The 19,421-nt window shown below is 46.1% G+C and overlaps 1 protein-coding gene across 1 annotated transcript in view; it reads left to right on the forward strand.

Annotated features, from left to right (window-relative positions):
• Positions 1-19,421, forward strand: part of LOC139422793 (protein INSYN2B-like) — a 57,578-nt gene that overhangs the window by 18,388 nt on the left and 19,769 nt on the right. Inside the window, exon 2 of the mRNA XM_071174148.1 lies at positions 16,208-16,282. Coding sequence (XP_071030249.1) covers positions 16,208-16,282 — 75 coding nt within the window. The remainder of the gene's footprint in view (positions 1-16,207; positions 16,283-19,421) is intronic.

Below are 19,421 nucleotides of genomic sequence, written 5' to 3' on the forward strand. Positions count from 1 at the left end.
CCCACTGGAATTGTGATACAGGGAATTATAAGTGAAATAATATGTCTAAACAATTGTTGGAATAATTACTTGTCATGCACAAAGTAGATGTCCTAACCGGCTTGCCAAAACTATAGTTTGTTCTCAAGACATTTGTGGAGTGCGTTTTAATGACTCCAACCTAAGTGTATGTAAACTTCCAACTTCAACTGTACATGGATTTTATTATGTTGTATGTTTTTTCCCCAACACCACTTTCCAACAATTTGTATAGCAGAGCCTCATGCCAAATTGAGTCAAAAGCTTTTTTGAAATCGACAAAGCCTGAGAAGACTTTGCTTTTTTTTGGTTTTGTTTGTCAGTTAGGGTGTGCAGGGTGAATATGTGGTCTGTCGTAAGGTAATTTGGTAAAAAGCCAATTTGACATTTGCTCAGTACATTGTTTTCACTGATCAAATGTACGAGTCTGCTGTTAATGATAATGCAGAGGATTTTCCCAAGGTTGCTGTTGAGGCATTTCCCACGGTAGTTTTTGGGGTCAACATTTTCTCCACTTTTGTGGATTGGGGTGATCAGTCCTTGGTTCCAAATAATTATATTTAAAGATAATTTGTTGTCTGTATATTTTATCAGGCCTTCTTGGGTTGGAGGGTTTGTATTTTGTTATGTAGTTAATTCAATATAACTGGAGAACACAGTGGGTTCTGGTAATCGTTAATAGTTGATTCTAATATTTGTATTTTGTCATGTATATGTTTTTGCTGTTTGTTCTTTGTTTTTGGGCCAAAACTCTCAATTTTGGACAGATAAATCTTCATGCTGTTGTTTGTTTAGTGTTTTCCAATTTTCCCAGAAGTGGTTAGTCTATGGATTTTTCAATTACATTGAGCGGATTTCTGACGTGCTGATTTTTCTTTTTCCTTAGTCTATTTCTATATTTTTTTAGTGTTTCACTTTCTATATTTTTTTTGTGGTTTTTAGTGGTTCACCATAGTGAAGGCGTAGGCTCAGGTTTTCTGGGTCTCTATGTTGGATGTTTCTCAATTTCTTTCTTAGGTTTTTGCATTCTTCATCAAACCATTTGTAATTGTTGTTCATTTTCTTTTTAGTTTTCTGTTTGACGTTTTTAGATTTGATAGGGAAGTTGAGGGGTCAAAAATACGGTTTAGGTTTTCTACTGCCAAGTTTACACATTCACTATTATAGATAAACGTTTTGTCAACGACGTTGTCTAAAAGGGATTGAATGTGTTGTTGCCTAATTCTTTTTTGGTAGGTTTCTAAACTACTTTCATTCAATCTATAGCATTTCTTAATATTATTCAGTTCCTTTGGCTTTGATGCCTCATTAAATCAAATCAAATCAAATAAAATTGTATTTGTCACATACACATGGTTAGCAGATGTTAATGCGAGTGTAGCGAAATGCTTGTGCTTCTAGTTCCGACAATGCAGTAATAACCAACAAGTAATCTAGCTAACAATTCCAAAACTACTACCTTATAGACACAAGTGTAAGGGGATAAAGAATATGTACATAAAGATATATGAATGAGTGATGGTACAGAGCGGCATAGGCAAGATACAGTAGATGGTATTGAGCGCAGTATATACATATGAGATGAGTATGTAAACAAAGTGGCATAGTTAAAGTGGCTAGTGATACATGTATTACATAAAGATGCAGTAGATGATATAGAGACAGTATATACGTATACATATGAGATGAATAATGTAGGGTATGTAAACATTATATTAGGTAGCATTGTTTAAAGTGGCTAGTGATATATTTTACATCATTTCCCATCAATTCCCATCATTAAAGTGGCTGGAGTTGAGTCAGTGTGTTGGCAGCAGCCACTCAATGTTAGTGGTGGCTGTTTAACAGTCTGATGGCCTTGAGATAGAAGCTGTTTTTCAGTCTCTCGGTCCCAGCTTTGATGCACCTGTACTGACTTCGCCTTCTGGATGATAGCGGGGTGAACAGGCAGTGGCTCGGGTGGTTGTTGTTCTTAATGATCTTTATGGCCTTCCTGTGACATCGGGTGGTGTAGGTGTCCTGGAGGGCAGGTAGTTTGCCCCCGGTGATGCGTTGTGCAGACCTCACTACCCTCTGGAGAGCCTTACGGTTGTGGGCGGAGCAGTTGCCGTACCAGGCGGTGATACAGCCCGACAGGATGCTCTCGATTGTGCATCTGTAGAAGTTTGTGAGTGCTTTTGGTGACAAGCCGAATTTCTTCAGCCTCCTGAGGTTGAAGAGGCGCTGCTGCGCCTTCTTCATGATGCTGTCTGTGTGGGTGGACCAATTCAGTTTGTCTGTGATGTGTACGCTGAGGAAGTTAAAACTTACTACCCTCTCCACTACTGTTCCATCGATGTGGATAGGGGGGTGTTCCCTCTGCTGTTTCCTGAAGTCCACAATCATCTCCTTAGTTTTGTTGACGTTGAGTGTGAGGTTATTTTCCTGACACCACACTCCGAGGGCCCTCACCTTCTCCCTGTAGGCCGTCTCATCGTTGTTGGTAATCAAGCCTACCACTGTTGTGTCGTCCGCAAACTTGATGATTGAGTTGGAGGCGTGCGTGACCACGCAGTCGTGGGTGAACAGGGAGTACAGGAGAGGGCTCAGAACGCACCCTTGTGGGGCCCCAGTGTTGAGGATCAGCGGGGTGGAGATGTTGTTGCCTACCCTCACCACCTGGGGGCGGCCCGTCAGGAAGTCCAGTACCCAGTTGCACAGGGCGGGGTCGAGACCCAGGGTCTCGAGCTTGATGACGAGCTTGGAGGGTACTATGGTGTTAAATGCCGAGCTGTAGTCGATGAACAGCATTCTCACATAGGTATTCCTCTTGTCCAGATGGGTTAGGGCAGTGTGCAGTGTGGTTGAGATTGCATTGTCTGTTGACCTATTTGGCGGTAAGCAAATTGGAGTGGGTCTAGTGTGTCAGGTAGGGTGGAGGTGATATGGTCCTTGACTAGTCTCTCAAAGCACTTCATGATGACGGAAGTGAGTGCTACGGTAGTCGTTTAGCTCAGTTACCTTAGCTTTCTTGGGAACAGGAACAATGGTGGGCCTCTTGAAGCATGTGGGAACAACAGACTGGGATAGGGATTGATTGAATATGTCCGTAAACACACCAGCCAGCTGCTCTGCGCATGCTCTGAGGGCGCGGCTGGGGATGCCGTCTGGGCCTGCAGCCTTGCGAGGGTTAACACATTTAAATGTTTTCCTCACGTCTGCTGCAGTGAAGGAGAGTCCGCATGTTTTGGTTGCAGGCCGTGTCAGTGGCACTGTATTGTCCTCAAAGCGGGCAAAAAAGTTATTTAGTCTGCCTGGGAGCAAGACATCCTGGTCCGTGACGGGGCTGGTTTTCTTTTTGTAATCCGTGATTGACTGTAGACCCTGCCACATACCTCTTGTGTCTGAGCCGTTGAATTGAGATTCTACTTTGTCTCTATACTGACGCTTAGCTTGTTTGATTGCCTTGCGGAGGGAATAGCTACACTGTTTGTATTCGGTCATGTTTCCGGTCACCTTGCCCTGATTAAAAGCAGTGGTTCGAGCTTTCAGTTTCACGCGAATGCTGCCATCAATCCACAGTTTCTGGTTAGGGAATGTTTTAATCGTTGCTATGGGAACGACATCTTCAACGCACGTTCATTATTGACTATTGCTCTGTTCATGTAGACTGTGATTTTGCTGTGGTCTGATAGGGGTGTCACTGGGCTGACTGTGAACGCTCTGAGAGACTCTGGGTTGAGGTCAGTGAGGCAGTAGTCTACAGTACTACTGCCAAGAGATGAGCTTAAGGTGTACCTACCATAGGAGTCCCCCCGAAGCCTACCATTGACTATGTACATACCCAGCGTGCGGCAGAGCTGCAGGAGTTGTGACCCGTTTTTGTTTGTTATGTTGTTGTGCCTAGAGGGGCATATGGGGGAGGGAATGCTGTCACCTTCTGGTAGGTGTTTGTCCCTCTGTGTGCTGAAGGTGTCAGGTTCTTGTCCAGTTCTGTCATTTAGGACCCCACAGACTAGTTCACATGTCCCTGGGCCTGGAAATTGTTGATTTCCCCCTCCAGGATGGAGATGCCGTCCTCATTAAAGTATGGAGATTCTAATCGGGGGATATAGGTAGCACACAGGAGGACATTTTCCTTTTGAATTTCTAGCCAAATGTAAAATGTTCCTGTTTTGAGTTAGGTCTGCTCTATACCAAATTAGCATACCACCTGAGTCCCTTCCCTTTTTCACACCTGGTAGCTTGGTGGATGGGACTACCAGCTCCCTGTAACCTAGAGGGCAACCAGTGGGTCCATCTCCTCTATACCATGTTTCTTGTAGGATGACAATGTCTATATTTCATTTTATTTATTTATTTTTTTGAATTTTACCCCTTTTTCTCCCCAATTTCGTAGTATCCAATTGTTGTAGTAGCTACTATCTTGTTTAATCGCTACAACTCCCGTACGGGCTCGGGAGAGACGAAGGTTGAAAGTCATGCGTCCTCCGATACACAACCAACCAAGCCGCTGCTTCTTTAACACAGCGCACATCCAACCCGGAAGCCAGCCGCACCAATGCGCCGGAGGAAACACCGTGCACCTGGCCACCTTGGCTAGCGTACACTGCGCCCAGCCCGCCACAGGAGTCGCTGGTGCGCGATGAGACAAGGACACCCCTACCGACCAAGCCCTCCCTAACCCGGGCGACGCTAGGCCAATTGTGCGTCGCCCCACGGACCTCCCGGTCGCGGCCGGTTACGACAGAGCCTGGGCGCGAACCCAGGACTCTGATGGCACAGCTGGCGCTGCAGTACAGCGCCCTTAACCTCTGCGCCACCCGGGAGGGTAACAATGTCTATATTTCTGATGTATTTTGGGAGGTCCAGGTTCCTGCTCTTTAGGCCAAAGGTAGATGACCTCAGGCCTTAGATGGCCTCAGGCTATGTGTTCCATAAAGTGTCCAATGTTGTTAGTTGTGTGCTTCGACCAAGTGTAAGCAGAGTCTGCTGAGCATCTGGTACATGCCATTGGCTTGGGCTAGTGTAAGAGTGGGGGTAGAGCTTATTCGGTTGCCTGCTCACGGCCTGGGCTTATGTGTGACTTTCATGTTGAAGCCCTCTTTGCAGGAGTGGGGGACATGGGCTGGGCAGGAGGGGTATAGGTCTGATCTGAGTGAGCCTAAATGGGGTGTGGGCATGGTTAACTTGGAGGGGTGGGGGTTGATTGGTTTGGTGTGTGGGTGTTGATGTAGGTCCTTTAGGGTCAATGCGAAGGTGGGCACTGCTGCCTTGTTTAGGTGAACCTGGTCTTTTTTAATCTATTTTTTGAGTGCTGTGGCTGCCCTTTCCTGTTGTGTTATCAGGTTGTTTGTGCCTGTGTGGGTTATTATGTGTCTGGGTGACCCTAGTGGTCCTCGGGCAGAAGGTTCTAGGGTGTGCTTGCTGTTTGGACATCAGAGTTTAGACACTGTGTGTTTGGGAAAAAGTATATTTTCTTGTATAAGTTTCCAGTTTGAGTCCATAAGGAGTACAATCTGTGGCTTGTATATGTCCTAAGTGGGTGTGCGGGGGTTGTCAGGAAGGCTATCAGAGAGGGTGGGTTGCCCTGGGCTTTGGTTTCTTCATTTTTCTGTCCTGCTGTGATGCCGAGGCTATGGTCAGGGTCTAAGGTGAGCTGTTCTGCTGGCTTCTCTGCGGGGGTAGCCAATTCTGTAATGGGTTGTTCTCTGTCACACGTCATCGTTCTCACCTTCTCCTCTAGTGCTCTGTTCTTCTCCTGCTCCTGCTCTTTCTCCTGTTGATGTTGTCTCACCACAGTCCAGAGTCCAGAGTGCAGATATGTCTCTCTTTCCGCTTTGAGTTGTTCATCTGTGGGGTTATATAATGAAGAGATCTGGTCTGACACGCTCGAGGTGGGGGTATCTTTCACAAGAGAGAGCTTATCCTGCTGAGCTATCTCTTTGATTATGTGAAAGTCCGACTGAAACTGTTTGGGGTTGCCCTGTATCATTACTGTTCCAGACTTGCACAGGTTGACATTGGCTGACTCAGAGTCCTTGTTGTCTAATATCCTAAGTTTCCACCCATCGCTAACACCCCCCCCCCCCTTAACAAAGGGGTAGTGTGTTAATATATCACTGCACAGGGGATGGTCTGTGTGGAAGATGAAGTTGCTTATGTTCCCATTTTAATAATAGTCAGCAAAAAGTGTCTCTTGGTTTTCCATAAGGAGCTTCTTTTTGTATTCTTTTCATGCCTTATCATTTTTTTTACATCCAAACGGTACTGTATTGTAATGACCTCTGAACAGAGGGAGGGGGCTTCAACGACCTCTGCATTTTGGTGGGGTAGGCTGTGAAACTCTCCTGCCACTTTTGGGCTCAAGGGCTTTGACAACTCTCACTTCACACCTCAGTGCTAATTGAAGTTGCAGTCAGATGTGTTCTGTCCTAGCATGCTTGGTAGCCTTAACTTAGCATTCAGTCCTTATAAAGCTAAATATAACACTGTAATGTATTTTTTTTCATGGCTGTAAAAGTAGCTTCAGACTAAACATTACTTACTCAGTTCCAGGTTGGATGGTGTTTTTAGGTTACTGTTGTTTGCTTGCCAGAGCATTTGCTGTGAAGCTTGGAAATACGAATCTTTGGTAGTAGGAATTCTTCCAGGAAATGTCGTCCAAAATCAGGTTGTAGGTTTGGAGTTTTGATTTGGAGTGAATGTTATGTTGTGGAGGGTACTATCCTGTATATGTCCTTGTGGAAAAATCCACGTTTATCTAACTCTAAATCTATATTTTTGTAAAAACATCCTGAAAAATGCAGGAGCTCATCTGCTCTCTCTCTCTCTCTCTCTCTCTCTCTCTCTCTCTCTCTCTCTCTCTCTCTCTCTCTCTCTCTCTATTGCTCTCTCTCTCTCTCTCTCTAGATAAGGTAAATGCCTGGGGGTGGAGGGGGCGCTGATTATTTATCTTGTCTCATCTCTTGTCTTATCTCTTGTCTGTCTCTCTCTCTCTCTGGTCACCTCAGGAACCTGGGCTATCCTGTTATCCAGCAAAATGAGTGGAAGATGAGTCACTGAGAAGAGGTATCGGAAGAGAAAAAAAGAGAGAGAAAGAGAGAGAGAAAATGTGAGAAAGCAAAAGAGGAATATAGAACATTATGGGGAGTCACACAACGTTATCCCACTCCTTAGCAATCCAATCTCCCTCCAGCCCCATGGGACAATAGTGGGTTGGAAAGGCAAGCCTGCAGATTCATTGATGGGAAGACTGGACATAGTGTATTCAGGGGAGTCATGCCTATTTGTCGGTAGGTACCGTGCCCCCGTCACGATCTTCTGGGATATTATTAAGACTAAGTTGGAGCTGACTGTACAGTATCCAGGAGTCATGCAACAGAACTGTGTGCCCCATTCTCACACTCACCGCTCTTTTCTGGGTCTTCACACTTATTTAATGTGAAATGTCCTCTTTTAGAAGAAGATTTTGTATGAGGGAGATCTGAGCCATGCTTTAAGTTGGCACTTGCTCCCATGTTTAACGTGCTGATATCAATTATACATTTAATGTGGCTATATAGAACAGATCTATAAGGAAATCAGGACTCTATGTGGACTATTACCATAAATAAATGAAGTTCTGTGGACTATGAGAATCTGGTTCACCCTGAAGACTTATTTTATGAAGTCCAGGATACAGTTCTCTCTATCTGTAGTTTGAGCAAAGTACAGACCACCTGGCTTTGGTTACATCTCTCAGGAAGTCAGATATCCAGAGCAACACACACACACCTGAGGAAGGACTAGTCCATTGGAGTGCTGCAGAAGGGGGATGACAGGACAAACAGCACTGCAGTGTGACAGTTATTTCCAATCATCTCCATGATCACTCAAACCAACAAGCTACAGCTGTCTCCCCAGATCTGCTTGTTGATGGCACTCCAGCTCAACAAATCCGATAATACCGATAATCCATTGTCATAGAGAATAAATAATAGTCAACAGACAAATTGCAAATATAATTACTCTCTGAAAGAGGATTTCATCACATCAAACGGCCTGCAGAGACTGTGGATGTCGGGGGAAAGAACAAGACACCACAGGAGACATGGTGAGCAAAGAGACTAATCACTTGGTCACTGGCCAACACACCAACAGCAAGACCACCGACAAGCTGCCTGGCACCATGACAGTGCGCTCAGTGCTGCTGAACCGCGACTCGCCGGATATCGAGAGCCGCTTAAAGCGCCGCCGCAACCGCACCCAGCAGGTCCGCTTCAAAGACCTGGAGGATGGACTAGGCATCGGGACCACTGGAGCCAAGAGCTACCAGAAGACTGCCGCTGAGTGTGACAGCCCCCACCCCTTCCGGAAGAACAGCCCCACAAGCCCCATGGCCCCCCAAGGATGGCTTACGGAGGCCTCGGTGGTGGGGGCAGTCCGAGGGGACATGGCAGACACCATTGAGGTGGTGGCGGCATTTTTGGCTCGGGCGCCCCCTCACCCGCTAACCCCAGGGCCCACGCGCCGCTGCTGGGCACCACCGTCATCACCCCCACTGCCGTGCTCACTCACGCTGCCCCTCTCGCGGAGGCAGTGCACTAGCATGGCCATCCAGACCTCCCCCCGCCTCCAGAAGCCCAAGCCCTCCGTGCTCTCAAATGTCCGCAGCGTGGGGGACTCGGTGGGGGTGGATGGGGACGACAAACAGGACAACGAACATGATGAGTACTACACTACCCACAACTACCTTTCAGAGCCTGCATCCAGAGATGGAAACGGCCCTGAGTTTAAGGCTAAGCAGGGATTGGTGAACCAAACCCAGTGCCTCAGGACTAGTGAGGCTAACGCTAGCTCCCTTGCTGTTGGGAATCACATGGACTCTTCCTGGCATAACTCTACTTGTTTTTCCCCTCCTAAATGCCAGGGGAGTGCAACTCCGTCCCAAGTGAGGAGGAGAAGGCGCATAAACAATGCAATCAGTGACCCAGGAAGGGAGGTGTCCTACTCTACCACTCCAACACAGACGGAGAGTCCCTGTGTCTCCCCTCCTAACACCCCACCTCCCTTGACAGTGCAGCCCTGCACCTGCCCACCTCCCTCGACTGTGGGACCATCCACTTCCTCACCTCCCTCGACTGTGGGACCCTCCACCTCCCCACCTCCCTCGACTGTGCAGGCCTGCACCACCCAAACAAAAGCTGACAGTCCCTCCACCTGCCCACCTCCCTCGACTGTGGGACCCTCCACCTCCCCACCTCCCTCGACTGTGGGACCCTCCACCTCCCCACCTCCCTCGACTGTGGAACCCTCCACCTCCCCATCTCCCTCAACTGTGCAGGCCTGCACTACCCAAACACAAACTGACAGACCCTCCACCTCCCCACCTCCCTCGACTGTGGGATCCTCCACATCCCCATCTCCCTCTGCTGTGGGACCCTCCACCTACCCACCTCCCTTGTCTGTGCAGGCCTGCACCACCCAAACACAAACTGACTGTCCCTCCACCTTCCCACCTCCCTCGACTTTGAGACCCTCTATCTCCTCACCTCCTACTGTGCCCTCCACCTCCCAAACTCAGACTGTGCTTCACTATGCCTCCTTACCTAAAACTGTGCTAACCTCCACCCATCCACGTTGTGAAATTCCCCCTCTGGTGGTTCTGCCTTGCGTCTCCCAGAATGAGTCCACCTGTACATCTCCCCCCAGAAAATCTGTGCTTCCTCCGACTGTGCTTCCATCTAAAGCTCAAACCACTCCACATCACACTACACAAACTGAACCTGTTCCACCCTGTACCTCCCTGATTCAAATCAAACCAACATGCACCACCACAACTACAACCAAAGCCTCAATTCCAAATTGGCCCACCCAATCACCAACTCCAATGATAGATCCGGACACAGCCCCAAATTGCCTCGACCCAAAACAAACTCATGTTCTAGCCCCCTACACTGCCCAATTTTGCCCCACTCCAACTCCAACGATAGCCCCCTACTCAGCCCCATCTTTCTCCACCACCTCGACTCCAACTCCAACGATAGCCCCCTACTCAGCTCCAACATTCTCCGCCACCCCAACTCCAAATCCAACGATAGCCCCCTACTCAGCTCCAACTTTCTCCACCGCCCCGACTCCAACTCCGACGATAGCCCTCTACTCAGCTCCAACTTTCTCCACCGCCCCGACTCCAACTCCGACGATAGCCTCCTACTCAGCTCCAACTTTCTCCACCTCCCCGAATCCAACTCCGACGATAGCCCCCTACTCAGCTCCAACTTTCTCCACCACCCCGCATCCAACTCCGACGATAGCCCCCTACTCAGCTCCAACTTTCTCCACCACCCCGACGATAGCCCCCCACTCAGCCCCAACTTGCCACACCACCTCGACTCCAACTATAGCCCCCTGCACCATCCTAACACAAACTGCCCCACCCTGCTCCTCCTTAAATAAAGCAGTAATCTACTGCACCTCTCCACCTCCAACTGTGACATTGTGCCACCCAACAACCCAAACCGTCCCTCCCTACATCTCCTTAATTCAGACCATACCACCTGGGAACCCCCCATGTCAGACCATACCCCCTGGGAACCCCCCATGTCAGACCATACCCCCTGGGAACCCCCCATGTCAGACCATACCCCCTGGGAACCCCCCATGTCAGACCATACCCCCTTGGAACCTCCCATGTCAGACCATACCCCCTGGGAACCCTCCATGTCAGACTATACCACCTGGGAACCCCCCATGTCAGACCATACCCCCTGGGAACCCACCATGTCAGACCATACTCCCTGGAAACCCTCCATGTCAGACCATACCACCTGGGAACCCCCCATTTCAGACCATACCATCCTGCTTCTCCCAACCTCCAGTAGTTCCTTCCTACTCCGCCCACATTCAAATCCAAACGATAAAATACTGCTCCTCTCCCTCTCCCATCGTAAAAAGCTGCAACTCCCCACCTCCAATGGTAAAATCCTACCATACACTTCCAACGGGTCCATCTTGCGCTACTCCCACAAAAACTGTGCCCCTCTATGCTTCCACATTTCGGCCTGCGCCCCCCTACACCCCCCCACCTCAGGCCCAACACTGCAGCACTCAGGACAGGAGGGTGATAGAGTGGGAGTGTAGAGGGGAGAGAAGGATACTTCCACCGCCACCCCCGCCACCTCCCCCATACACCCCACGCAAAGAGGGGGTGAGCTGCACCTCAGGCCCAGGCCACCGGGCGCCCCTACTCAGGCTACCGAGTGAGAAGGAGAAGTCAGGGAGATCAGGGTCACCTGTGCACTGTCCCCGAGCCTGTTCTCTGAAACACAGAGCTCAAACAACCCCGGAGGTCCCTCTGAAGGGGAACCAGGGGGAACAGGGTTCCTCGCCAACCAAGGCCATCCCCAGACCCACCTGCCTGGGCCAGGCTCAGGCTCAGCTGGGGGCTCAGATTGGTGCCCTCCATAAGATACTCTGCTCTGGGCCTAACACCCCCAGCAGCCAGCACACTTTCCCCCCAGGCCAGTACCCCTCCGGGGGCTGCTCTGGCTCTGGAGGGGGCTCCTCGGCCGGGCCCCTGACCTCCATCCAGGCAGACACACTGAGGCAGGTGCAGGAAATCCTGGGGGGGCTGGTGTCAGGGGCCAGGAGTAAACTGGATCCCACCTGGGTGGCAGAGAAACTGATGGGCCCCAACGGGCCCCTGCACGACATCCGCAGCCTGCAGACCCAGCTGCACAGCCTGGAAGGGGTCTTGGAGACCAGCCAGAATACCATCAAGGTACTGCTGGACGTTATTCAGGACCTGGAGAAGAAGGAGGCTGAGAGAGATGGGTGAGTGAGTCCCACTGAGCCAACACAGATCATCGGCAATTACCTTTTTGTTCCCAATTAGTGCTCTGAATATGACCTGACAAATTAAAAATAAAGGGCGATGACCATGAAAACTAAGGACCATACATAATGCTTGCTTGGGGACAATATTATAATTATACAGTCGCGTATATAAGCCTTGCTTCCCCCAAAAATGGACCAAGAAAATAATTGATATTTTGTCATAATTTTCATTCAATTCACAAGATGCTGATTATATCTCACCAGAGAAAGCATCTGAGCGAGCAGAACAGCGGCCCTCTGTTCATGTATGTGTAGCCCATCTATCTGATGATGTCTGGAAAACAGTATTACTTTGTTGCCTCCCATGGCATTGAATGCAAGGGAAACCAATGAGCATTTCGCCTGCTTTGTTCCAAAAAGTATCAAATAAAAGCCAATCAGTGTTGAACTAAACTGAGCGAGCTCAAATGTGAATGGCCCTGGCTCACCCCCCAAAAAAATGTCAAGGGAAGTCAGTTTGGATTTTTCTTCACATCAATCACATCACATCAAAAACTTGAATTGTTGCATCTCATTGTGTTGTCCTCTGGTGGCTAGCTAGCTAGCTAAAATTGGTCATTCTTAGATGGAGATAGGGTTTTGGATTGTGGTGTTACTTAATTCTTCGTACTGGCCAATGATTATAACAGTGACTCTGATCCAACCATAAATTCATACATTGTGCCCCTTGCCTGAGATGATGGAAGTTCAATATGTAGCTAGATGTAGTAGGCTAATGTTAACTAGCTGGCTCATCGTTGCCCATGAAAGGAAGTTAGGCTAGCGAGCAAGAATTTTAACCAGGTAACTAGGACAAAAAAACTAAAAGCGTGAACTGTATGACAGAGTCATAGACCGTTTCGGCAGCATGAAAGAGAAGAGGATGGCATTGGCATTTCTCTATGTGCACACACATAGACACACACACATATACACACACACACAGACACAGACAGAGAAATCAGTACCATGGACAGCCACATAATTTTTAGCTTACATTGATTTGACTAAATCGTTTTGGGGTATTTTAGTTGTCACTGTATTAGACTCAGGACCATACATAATGGTAGGTCATTTGATGATGTTGAAATGGTGCTGGAATAGTGGAGGCAGCTCTTGTATTCTTTGTGAATTCTCTGTGGTTCTAAATCAATAGTTGTTAGGTGGTCCGAAAATGTTGGGAACATTACCTTGCTTGACCATACTGTAGGTTATCGAACTGTTTGTTACATGCAATATGCTTTGTGGACTTCACCGGGCAGATGTTGCTCTCTGGTTTTGTGAAAAAGCACAGGTGTGGTTGAATTTATTCTGCCACTGTGTCTTCTTATTGTCTCGGCCGTAGGCCTATATATCCCGGTGGCAAGGCATATGAACTCACAGGTTATAGAGCAAACAAAGCAATTATCACAACACATACTGTAGGTTGTCATATGGCTATTTTTTCCAGGCTTGGCTTCCCCAGTGATTTTACCCTCTCACCGCTACTGTAATTATATAAGCCTAACAGAATTCTGAGAACAAAAATGCTATTTAATTGGTTACTTTAAAGATAGAGGAGGAAAAAATTAAGAAAACTGAAGAATGGTTAGTGGAATTATAGAAAAGATAAGGTAAGGATAAGAATAAAGGAATGCCTCGAAGCACAGAAACACAAAGGACAAGAAAGTAAATGTCACACATAAATGCTCTTAGCTCTGCTTCGAGAGGTTATTGTTTGTGCAAAGATTTGTCCAATGTGAAAATTAATCAGCCCCAGAGTATACAATGTGATCATAGCTTGGCACGACAACATTTCCTTTCTCATTCTGGAATCAAATCGAGGGTTATTGTTGGTAGCTGTCACTCCTCGGATGAAGATAGAAAAACCAACAGCATGCAGCCCTGTTATAATCCAGCATGTGTTGTGTTATTCATATTACAGATGGACGTTTGTTTTGTTTGAGCTTTCCTGTTCTACCGCCCATCTATTTATAGGCCAACCCCAGCATGGTGAGGCTGTAAATACTTTGGGCGGACAGAATGAAATGTACATTTGGTAAAAATGAGGAGGAGAGGAGAAGCAGGGAGGGTGTGAGGAGATGCCAGATGAGAGAGAGAGAGAGAGAGAGAGAGAGAGAGAGAGAGAGATTAAATCCAAATGATGAAATCCACCACGTCAACAACAAGTCAAAACTTTTCTCATATTCCCAACCAAATTTTCAAAACTTCAAATGAGAAATTAATACGCACATTATTTATTTGTATATATTTTTTCGGAGGGGGGGGGCTACACATCATTTCTATATAATTTCCTCATTGCAATGGGCGGCAATAGCGATCAGTGCTGATGATGAGGTCATGCGGGTGCAGGCTTTGGGTTTAGTTGCGGCACAGGCTCTTAGTGTAAACCCTTTATGATTCTCATCAGCACTTTAATTAATCTACTTCCCACATTTCTAAGCTGTTTACGGATTTTTCCACCGTCGGTATCATACCAACATGGTAGATCAGAGGAGAGGGGAAATCTCCTGGAGAGAAGACATGCATGTGGTCTATGGAGGAAAAAGTCTGTAATCATGAACGGTGTAATCATCAATGTACTGTGGTTGCGAATGTGAACGCCTGGGTGGGATAACATATTTCAGCCTGGTCTCATAGACGAGACGTAACATAGTAAAGTAAATCCAGGACACTCAAATGAACCTTAACCCTTTTAACTAACCCTTCCCCTAACCCAAACCGTTTAACCTAACTCTAAAACTTAACTTTAACCTTAACCCTAACCCTAACCCTAACCCTTAACCGTATCCCCTAGCCTAGCTAACGTTAGTCACCAAGCTAGAATTTGTATAAGGCAAATGTATAGCAACCCAAAGGTTTCAAGATCGAATCACATCACGGACACCTTTAGCATTTTAGCTAATAACCAACTCCTAAACATAACCCTAACCCCTAAGGCTTTGCAAATTGTAACACATTGTATGTTTTTCCAATTTTGTAACATATTGTATGTTTTGTAAATTCATAACATTACAAAATGGGTAATGAACATACACAAATTAATGCATACACTACCGTTCAAACGTTTGGGGTCACTTAGAAATGCCCTTGTTTTTTAAAGAAAAGCACATTTTTTGTCCATTAAAATAACATCAAATTGATCCGAAGTGCAGTGTAGACATTGCTAATTTATATTTGGGACAAATCCAACACAACACATTACTGAGTACCACTCTTTGTATTTTCAAGCATGGTTGTGGCTGCATCATGTTATGGGTATGCTTGTCATTGGCAAGGACTATGGAGTTTTTTTTAGGATAGCAATAAACTGAATACAGCTAAGCACAGGCAAAATCCTAAAGAAAAAAAAAAAACCCTTGCGAGGGTTAACACGTTTAAATGTCTTACTCACCTCGGCTGCAGTGAAGGAGAGACCGCAAGTTTTCGTTGCAGGCCGTGTCAGTGGCACTGTATTGTCCTCAAAGCGGGCAAAAAAGTTATTTAGTCTGCCTGGGAGCAGGACATCCTGGTCCGTGACTGGGCTGGATTTCTTCCTGTAGTCCGTGATTGACTGTAGACCCTGCCACATGCCTCTTGTGTCTGAGCCGTTGAATTGAGATTCTACTTTGTCTCTGTACTGACGCTTAGCTTGTTTGATAGCCTTGCGGAGGGAATAGCTGCACTGTTTGTATTCGGTCATGTTACCAGACACCTTGCCCTGATTAAAAGCAGTGGTTCGCGCTTTCAGTTTCACACGAATGCTGCCATCAATCCACGGTTTCTGGTTAGGGAATGTTTTAATCGTTGCTATGGGAACGACATCTTCAACGCACGTTCTAATGAACTCGCACACCGAATCAGCGTATTCGTCAATGTTGTTGTCTGACGCAATACGAAACATGTCCCAGTCCACGTCTTTATTAAAGCCTGTAGAAGCACTGCATCTTCTCTCACAAGGGCTCTTGTTCTGAGATCTACATGTAATGAATTCAGACATTTACCTCATCAGCATTAATTTGTCCCTGAAGATAAAGTGAGTCACTTTTTGCGTAATCATCAGGGAGTCAGTTGAGGGAAATCATTCATAAGATATTATCAGGAGTGGGATTCTAGATGAGGAGTTAGCTGGAGGAGAATCATGGGACTGAGGAAACACTTCATCACGATTAAAAAAATAAGAGCTAGCTACTTCTCAGAGGAAGTGATGAAACCTAGCTAGGGATGGTAAAACTGAGATCCTGCTTATTTCTAATCCCTTTTTCACCACACACACACACTACTGTCACATCATGGTCTCTCCTGTGACTCAAGCCAAGGTGACGGATGCTATGGTCCCGTGGTGATGATGTCATCTGTTTTTCCCCTCCAGGAGACACTCCTACCGGACAGGCCAAGACATAGAGAACTGTGGTACGTGTAGAGACTGTGCCTGCATCATATACAGGTATGACATGGCTTTAGTGTGTGTGTCTGCACGTGTGTTTTGAGTGTGCATGTGCGCATGTTAAAGCGCATGTATTAAATAGGGCTGTGTGTTTCCTATATGGTGGATGTGTGTATTCTATATGCATTATATGTGTATCCTACGGTAACGTACGGTTCACTGTCAGTTCGAATCTCGTCCCTATTGGCTTGGCAGGATTACGACATCCATGAGGCAGTCTCTGTGATTATCAAGCAATGGCACGCAACACTTAGGATATAGGCTGTTCATCTCACACTTTCAAGTCAAAGGTGTGAATATTGCTGCAGGTTAGTTCACTGCGGCCAGTGAGGGGGGATTTGGGAAGCCGGGCGTTCCACACTCACACACATTCACTGACACACAAATATATTCACTGACACATGAACAAAAATGCAGAAGACTCTTAAAAAAGTCACAGATACTGCTTAATCACCCCATTGCTGTTTGAAATTTGAATTGAAATCAATCAATTAACAAGCAGGATTTCACAGTTTACAGTAAGATTAATAAAAGGCAGATGAGCACTGGATGATTACTATGAAATGGAAATCCATGTCTCTTAGTTGTAAATATAAAAATCAAGAGAAACAACACAGGAGCAGTGGAGAGGGAGAGAGGGAGAGACAGAGAAAGAGAAAGAGAGAGAGAGAGAGAGAGAGAGAGAGAGAGAGAGAGAGAGAGAGAGAACACTGTAGAAGTTGGGCCTGCCAGGTCCCTGCTGAGATCTAAGAGAAACAGAGGGAGAAGGCAAGAGACTCAATGAAAAGGAATCATTCCGAAACTGAACGCAGCTCCCACATCTGAAAAGGGTATTAAAGAGAAAAGGAAACCTAGAGACTAGCAGTATAGTGAGATGAGACGAAGAGAGAGAGAAAAGCCTGCCTGAGAGAGACTGCGGATAGAGAGAGAAAGAGAGAGATAGTGAGAGAGAAAGCAAGAGATAGTGAGAGAGAGAAAGAGTAGGAAAGATAGTTTGAGAGAGAGTGAGAGAGAGAGAGAGAGAGAGAGAGAGAGAGAGAGAGAGAGAGAGAGAGAGAGAGAGAGAGAGAGAGTGCGGAAGAGCGAGAGTGGGAGAAGAAGAGATAAGTCATGAAGAATTTAGACAGGCATATTATCCTCCCCAGCTAACCCAGGCTGGTCTGGCGTTTCTCTATACTAGTTAATGTTACTGTTACACTCGGTCATATTGTTTTCCGGTCAAAAGAACACTTGTCACCATAGTGTCCTGTCTAGGCCGTAGCGTTCACCTCAGCTCAGCTTGACATGTGGATTTCACAGGCTTTAGTGAGGAGGATATTTCCTTTTTTTTAAGCTTAGTTGAGACTGGTCTGGCAGAGGATGGAAAGAGATAGGGAAAACAAGAGGTGAGAAAGAAGGAAGAGAAGAAAGACTCAGGTTCTTGTTCTTCTTATTGCTGATTGATTGAATATCAATACCTTATTATTTTACCTTTCAGTTTGTGTGCCAAGTGTTTCAGTAAAGTTCGATCTCTGTAAATGGGTTGGTGTGTTTGATGTTTATCGATTTTGAACGTTAATATGTTTTTTAACTCTCTGTTTTTATCACCGGTTGTGTAGCTGTATTAACCCCACAGCACCACAGACTTCCCACAATCACATCCATGTCCTGGACGAAAAGCATTCTCAATGGGAATCTCCATAGTGTTTTTAGTCAGGGACATGGCTTAATCTGTGTCAGGGAAACGGACCCATAATGTTTGACATTTTACAGTAACATAACCTAACATAGCTGATATGGCTGATTTGCCATTCATCCTCATGAAAAGATATGTCCATGGTTACCATTTCTCATATCACACTCATCTATACCCTTTGAAGACCAACACTTCCCTCCATAGAATCAGAATACAGCGCCACCCTCTGTCTCACTCTCCTCCACATGCTCCTACGTGCCAATGCATTCCCTTCAATGGCTCATATTGTGCAATCTATCCCATACTTTATTACAGCTCTAAGGCGTACCTTACGGATCTTAATTTGACCTATATTGTCACAGAATAATAATAATTTGAACGTTTTAATTTCAATATTGCTTGATTGGTGATTGGGCTATTAGCTGGCCAAAAGTAGGCTACATGAAAATTGCAATGCTGTTCACATAAACCTGTGTTACATTTATGCACATCACAAAGCTCAACTGCATTTCCTGCAGTACAGAAAAATGATCCGCAACAAAAGAGTGATCAAATTAAGATCCTATACCTGTATATCTAGTCAGATGTTTTCTCTTTATGCAGCTCAATGCTGCACTCTCGAACCCAGCAGACAAAATGTTGTCAGAAAGTCAGATTGATGTCATTGCAGCAGTTTTGCCCATTGGGAATGGCTCCAAGGGAAATGTTTGTCAGTAGGCTTAATATACAGACATAAACCTTCGCTCTTCAGTTCCATCCGAACATTTCCTTTTAAAACAAGCCTTACTTGAAAATGCTAATGAAAAACTTTAAGCAATGCAAATGTAAACATGATTGCACTAAAATTTAACATAGTTACAAATTGCACTGCAGCTCGCCAAATAAATGCTCCATTTGTTTCCAGTTTTTTCCTCTACAGCTGGTATCTGTAAAAGTAGAGGAACGCTTGTAACTGATGTTATTTATCCAGCACCCGTGGCGCATTAACTGCATATTAATATGCAAATATCATTGTGAGGCGTGCAGGAACGTTAATTAGGGAGCAGCGTTTGGAATATAAAAGTCCTTCCTGTTATGCATTTTGCTAATGGCATATTTATGGAACAAAGCTTGAGTTCTAACAGGGAACTCTTTTGCTTGGAGCCCTATAAGGTTTACAGGGACAGCAGTCTAATCAGATCACTGGCCAAACCTCTGTCTCTTCCTCACAAGATATTGTTTCTTGAGGAAGCCGATAGGGCCCTAGACTATGATGAATTAGTTTAATGCATGGTGAAAAAAATGAAGCCACTCTGTGGATGATGAGTTTTGAATTACTTTGAGTGGCTCCTAAGAGTTTATGGTTTGCGAGGACAATCCTTCATATCGTACTCGGTGAACTGCAGATAAGCGCTATAGAATGGCTGCTGAGGGTGCATTTTTCCTCATGTGCTGCTTGCGTGGTTATCATTCAGCGGTGCTCAT

The sequence above is a fragment of the Oncorhynchus clarkii genome, chromosome 12 (genome assembly GCF_045791955.1).
Source record: "Oncorhynchus clarkii lewisi isolate Uvic-CL-2024 chromosome 12, UVic_Ocla_1.0, whole genome shotgun sequence".
In the NCBI taxonomy this organism is placed as follows: domain Eukaryota; kingdom Metazoa; phylum Chordata; class Actinopteri; order Salmoniformes; family Salmonidae; genus Oncorhynchus; species Oncorhynchus clarkii.